The sequence below is a fragment of the Entamoeba invadens genome, assembly GCF_000330505.1.
Source record: "Entamoeba invadens IP1 unplaced genomic scaffold scaff_1105074725183, whole genome shotgun sequence".
NCBI lineage: Eukaryota > Evosea > Mastigamoebida > Endamoebidae > Entamoeba > Entamoeba invadens.
Window position 1 is genome coordinate 826,982 of NW_004443692.1, and position 12,502 is coordinate 839,483.

At 34.2% G+C, this 12,502-nt stretch overlaps 7 protein-coding genes across 7 annotated transcripts; 1 reads left to right on the forward strand and 6 right to left on the reverse strand.

Annotated features, from left to right (window-relative positions):
* Window positions 1–97: 97 nt before the first annotated feature.
* On the forward strand, window positions 98–1,861 carry EIN_184310 (hypothetical protein; the record flags this gene model as incomplete). The annotated part of the gene is made up of 1 exon (XM_004260807.1): window positions 98–1,861. One exon carries the CDS (start codon window positions 98–100, stop codon window positions 1,859–1,861), a length of 1,764 nt encoding a protein of 587 aa, XP_004260855.1.
* Window positions 1,862–2,002: 141 nt separating this feature from the next.
* On the reverse strand, window positions 2,003–2,935 carry EIN_184320 (hypothetical protein; the record flags this gene model as incomplete). Its single annotated transcript, XM_004260808.1, has 1 exon — window positions 2,003–2,935. The coding sequence occupies one exon, from the start codon at window positions 2,933–2,935 to the stop codon at window positions 2,003–2,005; it is 933 nt and encodes a 310-aa protein (XP_004260856.1).
* A 283-nt stretch (window positions 2,936–3,218) lies between these two features.
* Window positions 3,219–4,873, reverse strand: EIN_184330 (hypothetical protein; the record flags this gene model as incomplete). Its single annotated transcript, XM_004260809.1, has 3 exons — window positions 3,219–3,562; window positions 3,623–4,754; window positions 4,799–4,873. The coding sequence occupies 3 exons, from the start codon at window positions 4,871–4,873 to the stop codon at window positions 3,219–3,221; spliced, it is 1,551 nt and encodes a 516-aa protein (XP_004260857.1).
* Window positions 4,874–5,862: 989 nt separating this feature from the next.
* On the reverse strand, window positions 5,863–7,503 carry EIN_184340 (hypothetical protein; the record flags this gene model as incomplete). The annotated part of the gene is made up of 3 exons (XM_004260810.1): window positions 5,863–6,206; window positions 6,248–7,379; window positions 7,429–7,503. The coding sequence occupies 3 exons, from the start codon at window positions 7,501–7,503 to the stop codon at window positions 5,863–5,865; spliced, it is 1,551 nt and encodes a 516-aa protein (XP_004260858.1).
* Window positions 7,504–8,547: 1,044 nt separating this feature from the next.
* On the reverse strand, window positions 8,548–10,470 carry EIN_184350 (Rho-associated protein kinase, putative; the record flags this gene model as incomplete). The annotated part of the gene is made up of 2 exons (XM_004260811.1): window positions 8,548–8,579; window positions 8,628–10,470. The coding sequence occupies 2 exons, from the start codon at window positions 10,468–10,470 to the stop codon at window positions 8,548–8,550; spliced, it is 1,875 nt and encodes a 624-aa protein (XP_004260859.1).
* Window positions 10,471–10,632: 162 nt separating this feature from the next.
* Window positions 10,633–11,437, reverse strand: EIN_184360 (hypothetical protein; the record flags this gene model as incomplete). The annotated part of the gene is made up of 3 exons (XM_004260812.1): window positions 10,633–10,998; window positions 11,039–11,356; window positions 11,396–11,437. 3 exons carry the CDS (start codon window positions 11,435–11,437, stop codon window positions 10,633–10,635), a joined length of 726 nt encoding a protein of 241 aa, XP_004260860.1.
* Window positions 11,438–11,553: 116 nt separating this feature from the next.
* EIN_184370 (hypothetical protein) lies at window positions 11,554–12,108 on the reverse strand (the record flags this gene model as incomplete). Its single annotated transcript, XM_004260813.1, has 1 exon — window positions 11,554–12,108. One exon carries the CDS (start codon window positions 12,106–12,108, stop codon window positions 11,554–11,556), a length of 555 nt encoding a protein of 184 aa, XP_004260861.1.
* Window positions 12,109–12,502: the final 394 nt, after the last annotated feature.

Consider the following 12,502-nt stretch of genomic DNA (forward strand, 5'->3'; position numbering starts at 1 on the left):
GCTATGTCATGTGGGTAACATGGAAGGAAGTGCTGGGTATGTCAAAGAGGGGGCAACTGTTTCACTCACTTCAAAAACAACATCTTCTGATAAGAAGATGAGACTGACAATAGGAAGTGATATGGAAAACGCTTCCTTAATACTCAAAAGTAGTGAGCAAATAGAAATAACTGGTGGGTTAAAAGTACAGAATTTGGACATTAGTCGGTCTATGAGTGATCATGACACTGATAAAGACTTTATAATCATGAACACTGGAGAAAAGTTTGTCGTGAAAAAGCTTATAGTCGTTCCTAATGCAATAAGTGCATATCCCATTACCACCACATCTGATATTAAATACGTCGTTGTTGGGTCTAAACCAAATAATGTATATTTGGATACTTATAATACCACCATTTTCTATAACACATTTGCTTCAAGAAAGAACCAGATTGTATGTGAAATGAAAGAGAGTGGAATTGTAAACAGTGTTCTTGAGTTCGACGATAATAACAAGGCACTGAGTTGGAATAGAAATGGCTGTGCGTGCGACGGAGAGTATTGTCACTTAATTTTCAAGCGCGATGGAGTTGAAGAATACACTATTAACAACACTCAAATAGAATCCACCAAATTTATTGAAATCAGTTCAGCTCCTGTCACATTCACTGGGCCTAAACTATCTTGTACTGCCATGGAGAGTACAACGAATATTCATTTGAGTGTTGACAGGTTTTCAATTGAAAAATTGAGTCTTCTCGAAACACAAACGCTCAAAATTTCTGGCGTTTCTAAACCGTCGACTTTTGGTTCCATTGAAATTGTAACAACCAATGGCAGTGTTGCAAAATTAGAAGACACTACAACAAACAAGACAAAACCAAATTTGGTTGTCGATAGTTGCACAATTCCCATTCCTTTGAAATTTGTATCGTCTTTTACTTTTGGAAATATTGCCCTCACCAACTCAAATGAAACCAAATTTTCATTCACCTCTTTAACTTCAAATAGTGTTTCGACATTCGAATCTGTATTAATTGATAAATCACAACTCACACTTTCGAATGGAGGATATGATTTGAACACGCTCACAATTACAATGAAATTGAAAAGTGCAGAGGATTTCCCGTTGGTACTTGGAAATGCAGTATCTCTGAAGGAAGAGACTAATCCAACTCTTGTCTTTGATGTCGTCTTACCAACAAAAAGTCTTCCAAATGTTATTTACATAGTAAGAACGCAAATTCAAAACTTTGTCACAAAGTATGGTGCATCGTTTATTTTAAAAACAGAAGACGGATCCACAATCACATCATACACAATAACACAAGTTTGTAACATATATATAGCACTTGTTAAAACTGGCTTTACAGTTGAAGAATGTCCAAATGACCCACTCGGTTCAAGTGATGCTTTTATTGTTAAAAATACAACAAATAACGATGTACCAACTTGGGTGATTGCTGTGTTGGTTGTGGTTGGTGTGGTTGTCATAGTGTTCATTCTACTTCTTGTTGTGTTTGTGATTGTAGCAAGGACAATCATCTTGAAAAACAAGAAAAACGTTAAAGTGTTTGAAGCCAAAGACAATGTATTTGAGGAGAGTTCACTCTCCAGTGATGAGAACGAGAGCAAAGTTTCAGACAAGAACAAATCTGAATCTGATTCGTTATCAGAAACATCTGGTTCGGGGTCTGAGAGCAGTGTAAAATCACAAGAAAAGGATGTTCCAAAACAGTCTGAAATATCTCAAGTTTCTAACAAATCCGAAACAATGTCAAAACCAGTAGACGAGAGTGATGAGAGTTTATCGAAGACTGGAGACGCGAGCGAAAGTGAAAGCGAAAGCGAAAAAAGCAGTAATACAAACGACCATTAGATTTACTAAACCAATGTTATTAGTTTAGAATCCAATTTAAAAATAGATATTTATATACTATTTTTATTTAATATATTTACTAATCAATCAATGATATAATGTCATATATATAGACCACTGAAAACAAACATAAAATTTAAATTAGACTGTGACTGGGTCTTCTCCCAAATTAACAAGCACCTTTTGTGTGAGTGCCTTCAATTGATTCACCTCTTTTGTATTGTCCACGGCGCCGTCTCCCGTTTTTACAAAATGTGTTTTAAGCTTCTCAAGTTGAAGTGCCATCGTCTTCTTAAACTCTCGTCTCAGCCGATTGCGCTCGAGTTTAAATTCTGTTTCCTTTTTAATAATTTCGTTGTGTATGACTCGCTCGCTGTTCTCACGCTCTTTTTTGAGAACCGCACGCAACTTATCTGCTCGCGTTTTTAACTCCAATTCCGACGACTTCATTCGCATCTTAATTTCTTCGATTGCTTCCTTCTCTTCCTCCTCCAATTTTCTCAGATCGTCTTTCATCTTCAGATGTTCCAATTTACTTATTTTCTTGTCTTGGAACTGTCGGAAGTTTTCTTGTATGTTTTTCTTCCAGTCATCTGTGTGTATAAATGCATTCAATTTTTTGTCTTGCGAATTTTGGTACTCGACCTTTTTATTCCTCAGCGCAGTCTTCACCATTCGTTTCGCTAATTTTTTGTTGGTGTATTTGTTTAAGTACTTTGGTATCACTCTGTGTGTATACACCTTCCTGTATTTATATGGAAAGTACCTTCTCTGCATTTTTTCGTACGGCGTGAGTTTCGAATTGTCGACACGTTTGTAATTATTGAGGTATTGCTTTGTGTGTGCAACTCTTCTGTGTTTGTGAACATTGTTGTAAGCGTTGACATTTGAGTTATATGGGATGTACTCCGATGGTTCAATACTTTGTCCAGCATGCGGTCCATTGTTTTTATAAGTGATCATCACCATCTTTGGTTTGTTCTTTCTATCTGCGTCGCGGTCTTTTTGCAGTTTTTTAACAGTTTTTGTTACTGTGTCCAGTTGTCTCATCAAATCGTCTGTTTCTTGTAACATCGCTTTATTCTTTTGAGTGTATAATGCGGACTTTGGTTTTAGAGGAATTCCCAAAATCCGTTGGTTGAGTATTTGGTCAATTTGACTTAAAGAATTCTTGTTCGAGCTCGAAGTTCCAATAACAAATAAGAACACCAAAAAAATAACTGGCGCAAGAAGCATCAGCTAAATAGTATGATTTTTTGTTTCTTCTTTTCAAGTTCATTGGCATTTTATTTATAATTATATTATAGTTTATATAGTTATAATTTGAATAGTAACAATGAACTATAATAAAGTATAGTTAGATACAGAATAGAATGCAAAGAATAGACATGATGAATACTCCAAACACACCATCTCGCGTGTTTTTTGTTGTTCTTTTGACACAACGCGCAGCCTTTGAACACACCTCATCACTTTTACAAACACCACAATACGGTACACACCCACTTTGATATAGCACTTCTATCCCACTCACATCTTCTACTTCACTGTTCGTCGGATCACATTGAATATTATCTTCACATTGAAAAGTGGTCGTTGGACATTTTGTAAAATTGAGAGGATACTCTTGCTTGAAAGAAAGGGAATAAACGGATATCGTCCCTTTCATGGGAGACCTATAATGCATCATCAATGCGTTGACTGATTATTAGTATGATTTTTTAAATATATTATAAATAGTATAACACTCAAATAACAAACTTTGGGAATTACACCTTGCTAGATTAAAGCTGGCTGATGAGTCAATATAAATTCCACCATTTTCTAAAATTTCAAAACTCCTGTTATACACAAAATCATGTGAACACTTCAACTCTTTTATAGTACTTATATCACTTCCAAAAGCATAAAGTGTCATCTCCACATTTGGGCCGATAGGAACAGATGTTGTAAAAACTGTCCTGAAAGACTTGAAATGTTTTGAAATTCGAACTGGGAATGGGAAAGAAAGTGAGACATAGATTTCTTTGTCAATTGTGATGTTTTTTAGGTCTTCAACAATATGACTATTTGAAATGTTGTCGTTGTCATGTACCCTTAACGTCCACACCATTAAAGGGTCATCATCTTGTTCTTTTGGTGTTATGCCTTCATTAATAATAAGTGAACATTCTTGTGGTTTAAAGTAATCAAGTGGGACCGTCGAAGACGAAAAGGTTTTGTTTGTCACAAACTCGAAAGGAATATTAACATGTCCGCCTAACAAATTGAAAACTTTGAGAAAAGAGTTTTTTGGTAATTTTGTTACTGGAATAGTAAATTGTAAATCCGAGTCATATTGGTAAATGGTGTCAAGTAACTCAATTTTAGATGTCGCTTGATTTGTGTTGAATAAAGAAATTTTAGCACTTTTTTCTCCATCAGTTTCGGTTATAGAAGTCACTACAGCACTTGGGAGTGTTTTAAATGGGCAATTCACAATTCTAGCAACAGCTGGAAAAGTGTGACCTACATTATCAGAAGTACTATACCCACCCAAAAACTTGTAAAGTTGGTCATTAAGAAAAATGGTTCTGGAATGTGCATTGATGTCTTCGACCATAGTAAGTGGATTTGTAAAATTCATGACAACAGAACCAACCAAAGTACATGTGGCTCTTTTTAAAGTCGGCCCAATCACCTCTACACATATACCACATCTTGGATAGTCTTTTCCTAACAACTTTTGATAGAAAAACTCTCTGGCAAAATAACAGTCGGTGTGTGTTGCAAATGCTGTAACCAGACTCTCACTGTTTGGTATGAATTTATGGCAATCATCTTGGATGTAACTGTTTTTACCTGCCAAACCACTCACGCCAAGAAATTTTGTACTTTCCCCACGAAGTCCAGTCTTGATTGTTATTGCCTTTGTTATGTCGATTCAACAAAACAAACCATACACGGACTATCAACAGAGACCTGATCGGAACTCAATGACACCCAGAATAAAATACTCAATAACAACAACATCAACAAGTATTATTCTGTTTTTAATAAACCGATTTGTTATTTTATAATGACAAATAACTGCCAAGTCATTTACTTTGATCATTACTTTTAATAAACCAGCAAGTATAGTTTGACACAAAGTGTTTGAAGGAGCACTTTTTTCAATATTTTATTCATCACTCCCAACTACCTGATTGGCACAGCCAACCGAGACAAACTCTTATGTTTTTTGGATATCACCCGAGTGGTGGTCATGTTTAAGTCTGTATTCTTCTAAGTGTCAAAAAATAGGACAGAATATTGGCCAATTTCTAGACTGTCCTGAAACAAATTTCAAATGGATTTTTCTCAACAGCTCATTTTGGAATTGGAAAAGTTATTTCTTTTTTTTATTCTTGTTTTTATTTAAAAAAAATTCTGCTATTGTTTTGGTAATTGAAAGAGCATTTTTACATTGTTACTTTTGCAATTTATAAAATAAAGGTAAAAAACAAATGCTTTTTTACCTTTTTTAATAATAAATAATTTAAACCCCATTTTCTATGCAAATTATGATTGATAGTAAATAGGCAATGAGTAATTCTTTTCAAAAATTCAAAAAAAGATAAACCGGACAATTATTAAAAATTGATTTTAAAAAAAATATTTGATAATAAAATTATGGCTATTTTTAATATGAACAAAAAACAAGTTAGTAAACTAAGCAAATGTTTATTGTTTTGCACAAGAATTGTTGATTAAATATGATAAATTCATAATAAATGGGACATTGCGTTAATTATTGTAACAATTGGCATATTATTGATTTATGTAATAATTATTTGACTTTATTTAGCTTAGAAAAAAAAATGTTTTGATATTTTTTTGATTTATTAATTTAAAAAAATTAAAAATTATTAATAGTTACGATTTTATTATCCTTTAATTTAAATATAAAATAAGTTTATAATTATATTATAGTTTATATAGTTATAATTTGAATAGTAACAATGAACTATAATAAAGTATAGTTAGATACAGAATAGAATGCAAAGAATAGACATGATGAATACTCCAAACACACCATCTCGTGTGTTTTTTGTTGTTCTTTTGACACAACGCGCAGCCTTTGAACACACCTCATCACTTTTACAAACACCACAATACGGAACACACCCACTTTGATATCGCACTTCTATCCCACTCACATCTTCTACTTCACTGTTCGTCGGATCACATTGATCCCTTTCCCCACAAGCAAAAGCCGTAGTTGAACAATTCGTGAAATTTCTTGTATACAACTGCTTAAAGGATATTGAACTGACGGACAGAACACCTTTTCCTTTCAGTTTATAATGCATCATCATCATATTTACTACATGTCATATTTTTTGATTCAATATTTACAAAACAAACCTTGTGAATAACACCTTGCCATATTGAGTGAAAATGCAGATTCGACGTGTAACCCATTTGCTGTTTGTGAAACGTTTCTGTCGAATACAAAATCCTTTGAACATTTAAATTCTTTCAAATTAGTAACACCATTAACAAATGTGTATAAAGAGATTTCTTGATTTGGTTCGATTAGAACAGTTGAGTCAAATACCACTCTGAACGACTTAAAATGTTTTGAAATAATGATAGGATAAGGAAATGTCATTGAGATACGAACTTCTGTGTCGATTTCAATGTTCTTCAAATCTGTTATTATATGACTATTTGAAATGTTATTAACATCATGCATTCTCAATGTCCACACCATTAAAGGGTCATCATTTTCCTCCCGCAGCGTCGTTCCTTCGTTAATAATAAGTGAACATTCTTGTGGTTTAAAGTAATCAAGTGGGACTGTCGAAGACGAAAGGGTTTTGTTTACTGTAAACATAAAAGGGATATTGACATGTCCGCCAAAGACGTTGTGTACCTTCAAAAATGTACCTTTGGGTATGTCTGTGACTGGTACAATAAACTGTAGGTATTCATCAAATTGATAGAACTTTCCAAGTAACTCAATGCCACTTGTTATTTGGTTTGTGTTAAACACTGAAATTGCAGCATTCTTTCCACCTTTCCCATCATCAACAATTGAAGTCACCATTGCACTTGGAACAGTTTTAAATGGGCAATTCACAGAATGAACAGCTATAGGGAAAGTATTTCCAGTCTCTCCATCTGTTCCATACCCACCCAAAAACTTGTAAAGTTGGTCATTAAGAAAAACAGTTCTTGCGTAAGTATTAATGTCTTCGACCATAGTAAGTGGATTTGTAAAATTCATGACAACAGAACCAACCAAAGTACATGTGGCTCTTTTTAAAGTCGGCCCAATCACCTCTACACATATACCACATCGATTGAAGTTTATCCCTTGAACACTCTGGAAAAAGCTCTCTCTCGCAAAGTAACAGTCGGTTTGCGTCGCAAATGCAGTAATCAAGTTTTCTCTATCGGGAACGAATCGGTGGCAATCATCCAGGATTTGACTACGAAGACCGGCAATCCCACTTTTTCCTAAGAATTTTGTACTTTCCGCACGCAGTCCGGTCTGAATGTCAATACGAGTAATTGATAAACGTGTAAACATATAAACAAACAAGACATGGACCGTCAATGCTCACCTTTTTGCTTTGGAGAACAGACGCGAATATCAACAGAAGTAACAACAACATGAAAAAGGAATTTGTTCCAAAGATACTTCGTTTTCTTTTCCTTTCTCATTATAGATCAAATACGTTTTTTTATAATATAAACATGATATAATTTAAGGTAGTAAATTGCTAATTAAATATTTTTCCATTTTTACGAAACAATTTATTGGTATCGAAAAAAAATGATATTTCTTTTTCGTGACTTCTTAATTAAAACACACCTTTTATTCCCGATTGTGTTCAAAAAAAGAAGACAAATATGTTTTCAAAAACATGGAAATTTCAACAATTATATTTTTTACTCAAATATTGATCAATTTTAATGATAGGGAGAAAACGATGCAAATGCCAAAAAATATTGTTTGTAATTTGATTTGTGATATTTCCTTTTTTAAGTTGTATAAATAATTAAATTTTTAGGTTTTATTGGTGATTATGCAATTATTATATTATGGTATAATACACAAACACTCTTCTATAATACTTTTTTAAATAATGGAACGAAACTCAAGCAGAATATTATTTCTTGTGTCCATTCTTCATCAATTAAAAATAATCCCAACTGATAAAATACTATAATTCAACAATAACAAACTTATTTCTTCACTATTCAAATAATATCAAATTTGATGAACTTTTTGAACAAAGTCAAACCAAAAAAACAATTGATTTTAAAACACAAATTCAATGGTTAATAGTTTTTATTAATAAAATGTTATTATATTCATTAGTATCAATTACCAAAATAATTGATTTGACGAGTTGCACCTCAAATTATTTATTTAATTTTATGTAAAAAAAATATAATAAACTATATATAATTTTTTTACTATTAACAACTATTTGATAATAATTGTATCGTTTTTTTTGTATATAAAAATTCGTTTTTTGCTTTTTTATTCAAAATAAGACTATTTTTCTTAAAGTACTTCACCACAAAAATACAATTAGAACATAAAGACAATATTCTCTACTCAATTTTTTAATTTCAAACCAAAACGGAATAATAACAAATCGATATCATTTCCTCTAAAAAACAGAACTACTAAATTATACCAAAACTCTCTAGTTTTGTTTGAACTTCGCGATTTCTTGTTCTGAAAGTCAATGACATAGAACAAAACTACAAAGAAGAAATAACAAACGTAATAAAACATTTTGCGCAGCTAAATCTTGGACTATCCCCTGCATCTGTGAGAATGAATCTTTACTTTTTTTCTCCATTTTTGAAAACACACTTTTCAGATATGTATCAACCACCCCACTTCGCCACGCCGCTAACTCCATTTCTTTCTGCTTCAAAACATTCGAAGTCTTACTCAACTCTTCACATATCTGCGCCTTTTCCATTTGAAGCTCGCCAATCTTCTCACCAAGTAACGTGACTTGCTCTTCACCAACAACACTTTGTTTCTTGCCAAATTGGATGATTTGGACTTTTTTGTTTCTTTCTCGCTTCGCTCGTTCATCTTCCGCGACACGCGCTGACAGCAATAAACTCATTTTGGTGTTTTTCTCTTCCAACGTCTTATTTTGATTCTCCAACTCTTCAACACGGGCTTTCAGCCTGTCTTGCTCAAGTTGGACATTCACCAAATTGTCTGTTTTCGTCATCTTCATCTCAACAATTCGCTTTGTCATTGCTTCTTCACTTTCTCGAGTCTTCTTCTTGTTCTCAGCTAATGCACTTTTGGCTTCCAACACTTCTCGCCTTAGCTTGTCGTTTTCGCTTTCTACTAACAGCCTTTGCTTCTCTTTAGAATCAATTTCTAACTCCAATTTCGCTTTTTGTGTCTTGTTCTCGTCTTCTAAATTTTTTACTTCGTTTTGGAGGTCTTCGATGGTTCTCAAGTACTTCTGCTTTTCCTTTTTATTCCTTTCCTCGCCCTCTTCCGCATCTTGTGCTACTTTATTACTCTGTTGCATTAAGACAGACTGCTCATCTAATTTGGTTTGCATCTGTCTTATCTTACTTTTGTTCTCTTCATCCGCACTCTTCAAATAATCGTTCTGACTTTGAAGCTCAGTACATTGCATTTGAATGGCAATATTCTCACTCTTTAACTCTTTCATACCTTCAACGACATCATCCAACTGCAACTTGCCCGATTTGATATCATCAACATATTGTTTTAAACTCGAGAGTTCCACTAACGCATCACTCAACTTCATTTGAAGGTCTATCTTCTTGTCATTAATCACATTATTGTCTTCCTCCATTTGTTTCACTTTAAGATCGAACTCAGCTGTCTTCTGTGCAAGCAAGTTTCGTGCATTTTCCTCCGCCTTTTTTAGTTCAATACAAGCGCCACTTGTGTCGTTTTTCTGCATTTTTTCATAAAGATCTTTATAGTATTTTTCTTTGTCCTCGGCAGCACAGAGACTCTGTTTTAACTCGTCGTAAGTCGCTTGTGTGATAATAACTTTGCCTTCCTTCTCTTTCTCAAGTTTCACAATTTTCTGCATTAACTCGGAGATCTTCGACTCTCCGGAATTGGTATCACCCAACGAAGCTTTTTCAACCAAAGTCTGAGCAGCGTCGAACGTCTTCATGATAATAGTCTTAGTGTCGTTTCCATAATTTTCAGTGTTAATTTCGTTACAGACTTCGTCCTTACAATCTTTCATCATCTTAGAAATGTTTTCTTTGATATCATCAAAACTTGCAGAAGACGTCTGGATCTTCTGCATCTCTTCAATAAGTTGGTCCTTCTTCTTTAACTCGGCCTCAAGCTTTTTAGATTCTTCCATCATCATTCTGATGTTGTCTTTCAGTGTTTCGACTTTTTGTTTGTTTTCCTCTGCCATTTGTTCTTGGAGATCATTCACTAATTGTTGCTTCTCTGCTTCTGCTTTTTCTCCATTGTCTTTAGACCAAAAAAAGTTGGTCAGTCTCTTTGATTTGAGTTGAGAGATTTCTTCTCTGTATTTCTTTTCCTTGTCTGCCCACGCCCTCCTCTCGCGTTCTAATAATTGTTTGTCGTCCATTTCTGTGCTTCTTTAATTCCAGTTCTTTTATCAATGCACTGGTATTTCATTTTAGATACTTTTTAATAAACATCAGTTGAATTTTTATTGTATTTTACCACTTTTAGATACAAAAGTGTAACACTTTTTATTATGAAAAAATAATATTTTGATGCACCATATTCACTCAATTTTTTCTTCTTTTGTTCCAAATATCAAATTCTTCACAAACCCCGCTTGTTCTTCGACATATTGCGCTTCGTCCACTTTGATTTGTTTCTCAAGTAGCGCCATGTATTTCCTTTCCAAGCTTAAATGCAAGTATGCGAGAAAAAGAACAACAATACTCGAAATGATGTTCACTGTTATTGAAATGTGATAGCAAAATGTGAATGAAGAGAGCTTCTGGCACTTCTCGCAGTGGACTATTTGTCTCTTCCCTTTTTTCAATTTGTTGAAGATGCCAATCGTCTTTTCAAGTTTCCCTTCGTACTTCAGACAACCGCAGTCGTCCGAATGTGTGTTGTTTTGATAAATACAGCAGTAATTCTATGAGTCATTAAAATGAGAACAATACCAGTAAACAAACACTTGCCTCGGTCTTAATTCGGATGGTGTCAGTTAACTCGTCTCCCACGTAATTCACTGAGAACATTCCAAGAACCAAAATAATGATAGAAATTGCAGAAAAGGCAAATGAAAGTGTTGAGAACACAAAAGGTTTGTCGATTACAATGGTGTACTCTTTAGGGACAATAACTGGGTTTTCCATATTTGCAAAACAAATCACTCCAACACACAACCAGAACATCAGAGTGATCCACACTACATAGTACTTTGGGGTTTCTATCACTGTTTTATTCATTTCAATCATCATACCTCCAAAGCAAAAGAGCACAGAAAACGCCTTTCCGTTAATTTAAATATCACAGCATCAAGAACAAACAGCGACAAGTCCAATCCACTCGCGAATTGCATTTGAGTGCATTGAGGTTATAGATTTTATAGTTTCCAATTATAATAAAAGATATGCTATAAGAATCATGAACCAAAATAATACAAAAACAAGTGAAAACACAGAAGTGAGACTATAGAGGGTGTCTTTCACCCCTTTAACGTGATGCGCTTAAACACAGCATTGAACTCCATTCCTTTATTCCTTTGACAATTTTTGATGTCATTACAACACACGACGATGTTGTTTCCTTTGATTCCTTTAAACACATCAATGTTGTCTGTCACATCAAGGATCGAAGCGACTTCGATTATGACGACGTCACCACCTATCAAACATTTTTGGAAGATGACGGTGTTGATATCCTCAAAACGCATTGTACTGGTCTTCTTCCCAAAATCTTCTAACCACTTTTTTGTATATACAACGGAGTTACGCCCACAGACATACATTTTATGCGTCGATGTCTCACGCTCGAGCTTTTTTGTCCACGCGATGAAGTCCTTTTGCTTTTTGATCATTGCGTCGTTAGTCGCGGCACACTCGTCGTATTTTGTCTCAAACGACGTCGACTGCGGACAGAGGTGGAACGTAGGAAAATAAGCGCTTGCGTCGTCGTCCGAGGAGTCGTCACACGTTGCGCCAAAGTCCAAGAACTCGCATTGGTCGTAGTAATTCGAAGTGGTTGTGAAGTGGTAATCCATCGCCTTCCCAGCAATTTGTTCTTTTCGTGTTTATTTTTGAGGTGAATTTTCCTTCCTTTGTCTAGTTTTTATTTAACTCTTTTATAACTTAAAATAGCTTGATATATTTGGTAATGACCTTCCAATTGGATATTAACTCTTCTTCTCTTTGCCTTCATTCAATTTGACATAAGATCCATATTTCTTCTTGAAAAACAAATTCGGCAATTCTTTTGATTGTGTTGTTGTATTAATAGATATACACATGTGAATAAGTCTCTGAGTAAAATAAGACGAAAAGAATGTGGAAAGCCGTTTTCTTGAAAAAAAGGATGAAAAAAATTATTGGAGTGCTATATAAAAAGAACATGATAAAAAAACCCTTTTTCACCACTATTCCTGTTTTCCTCGTTTT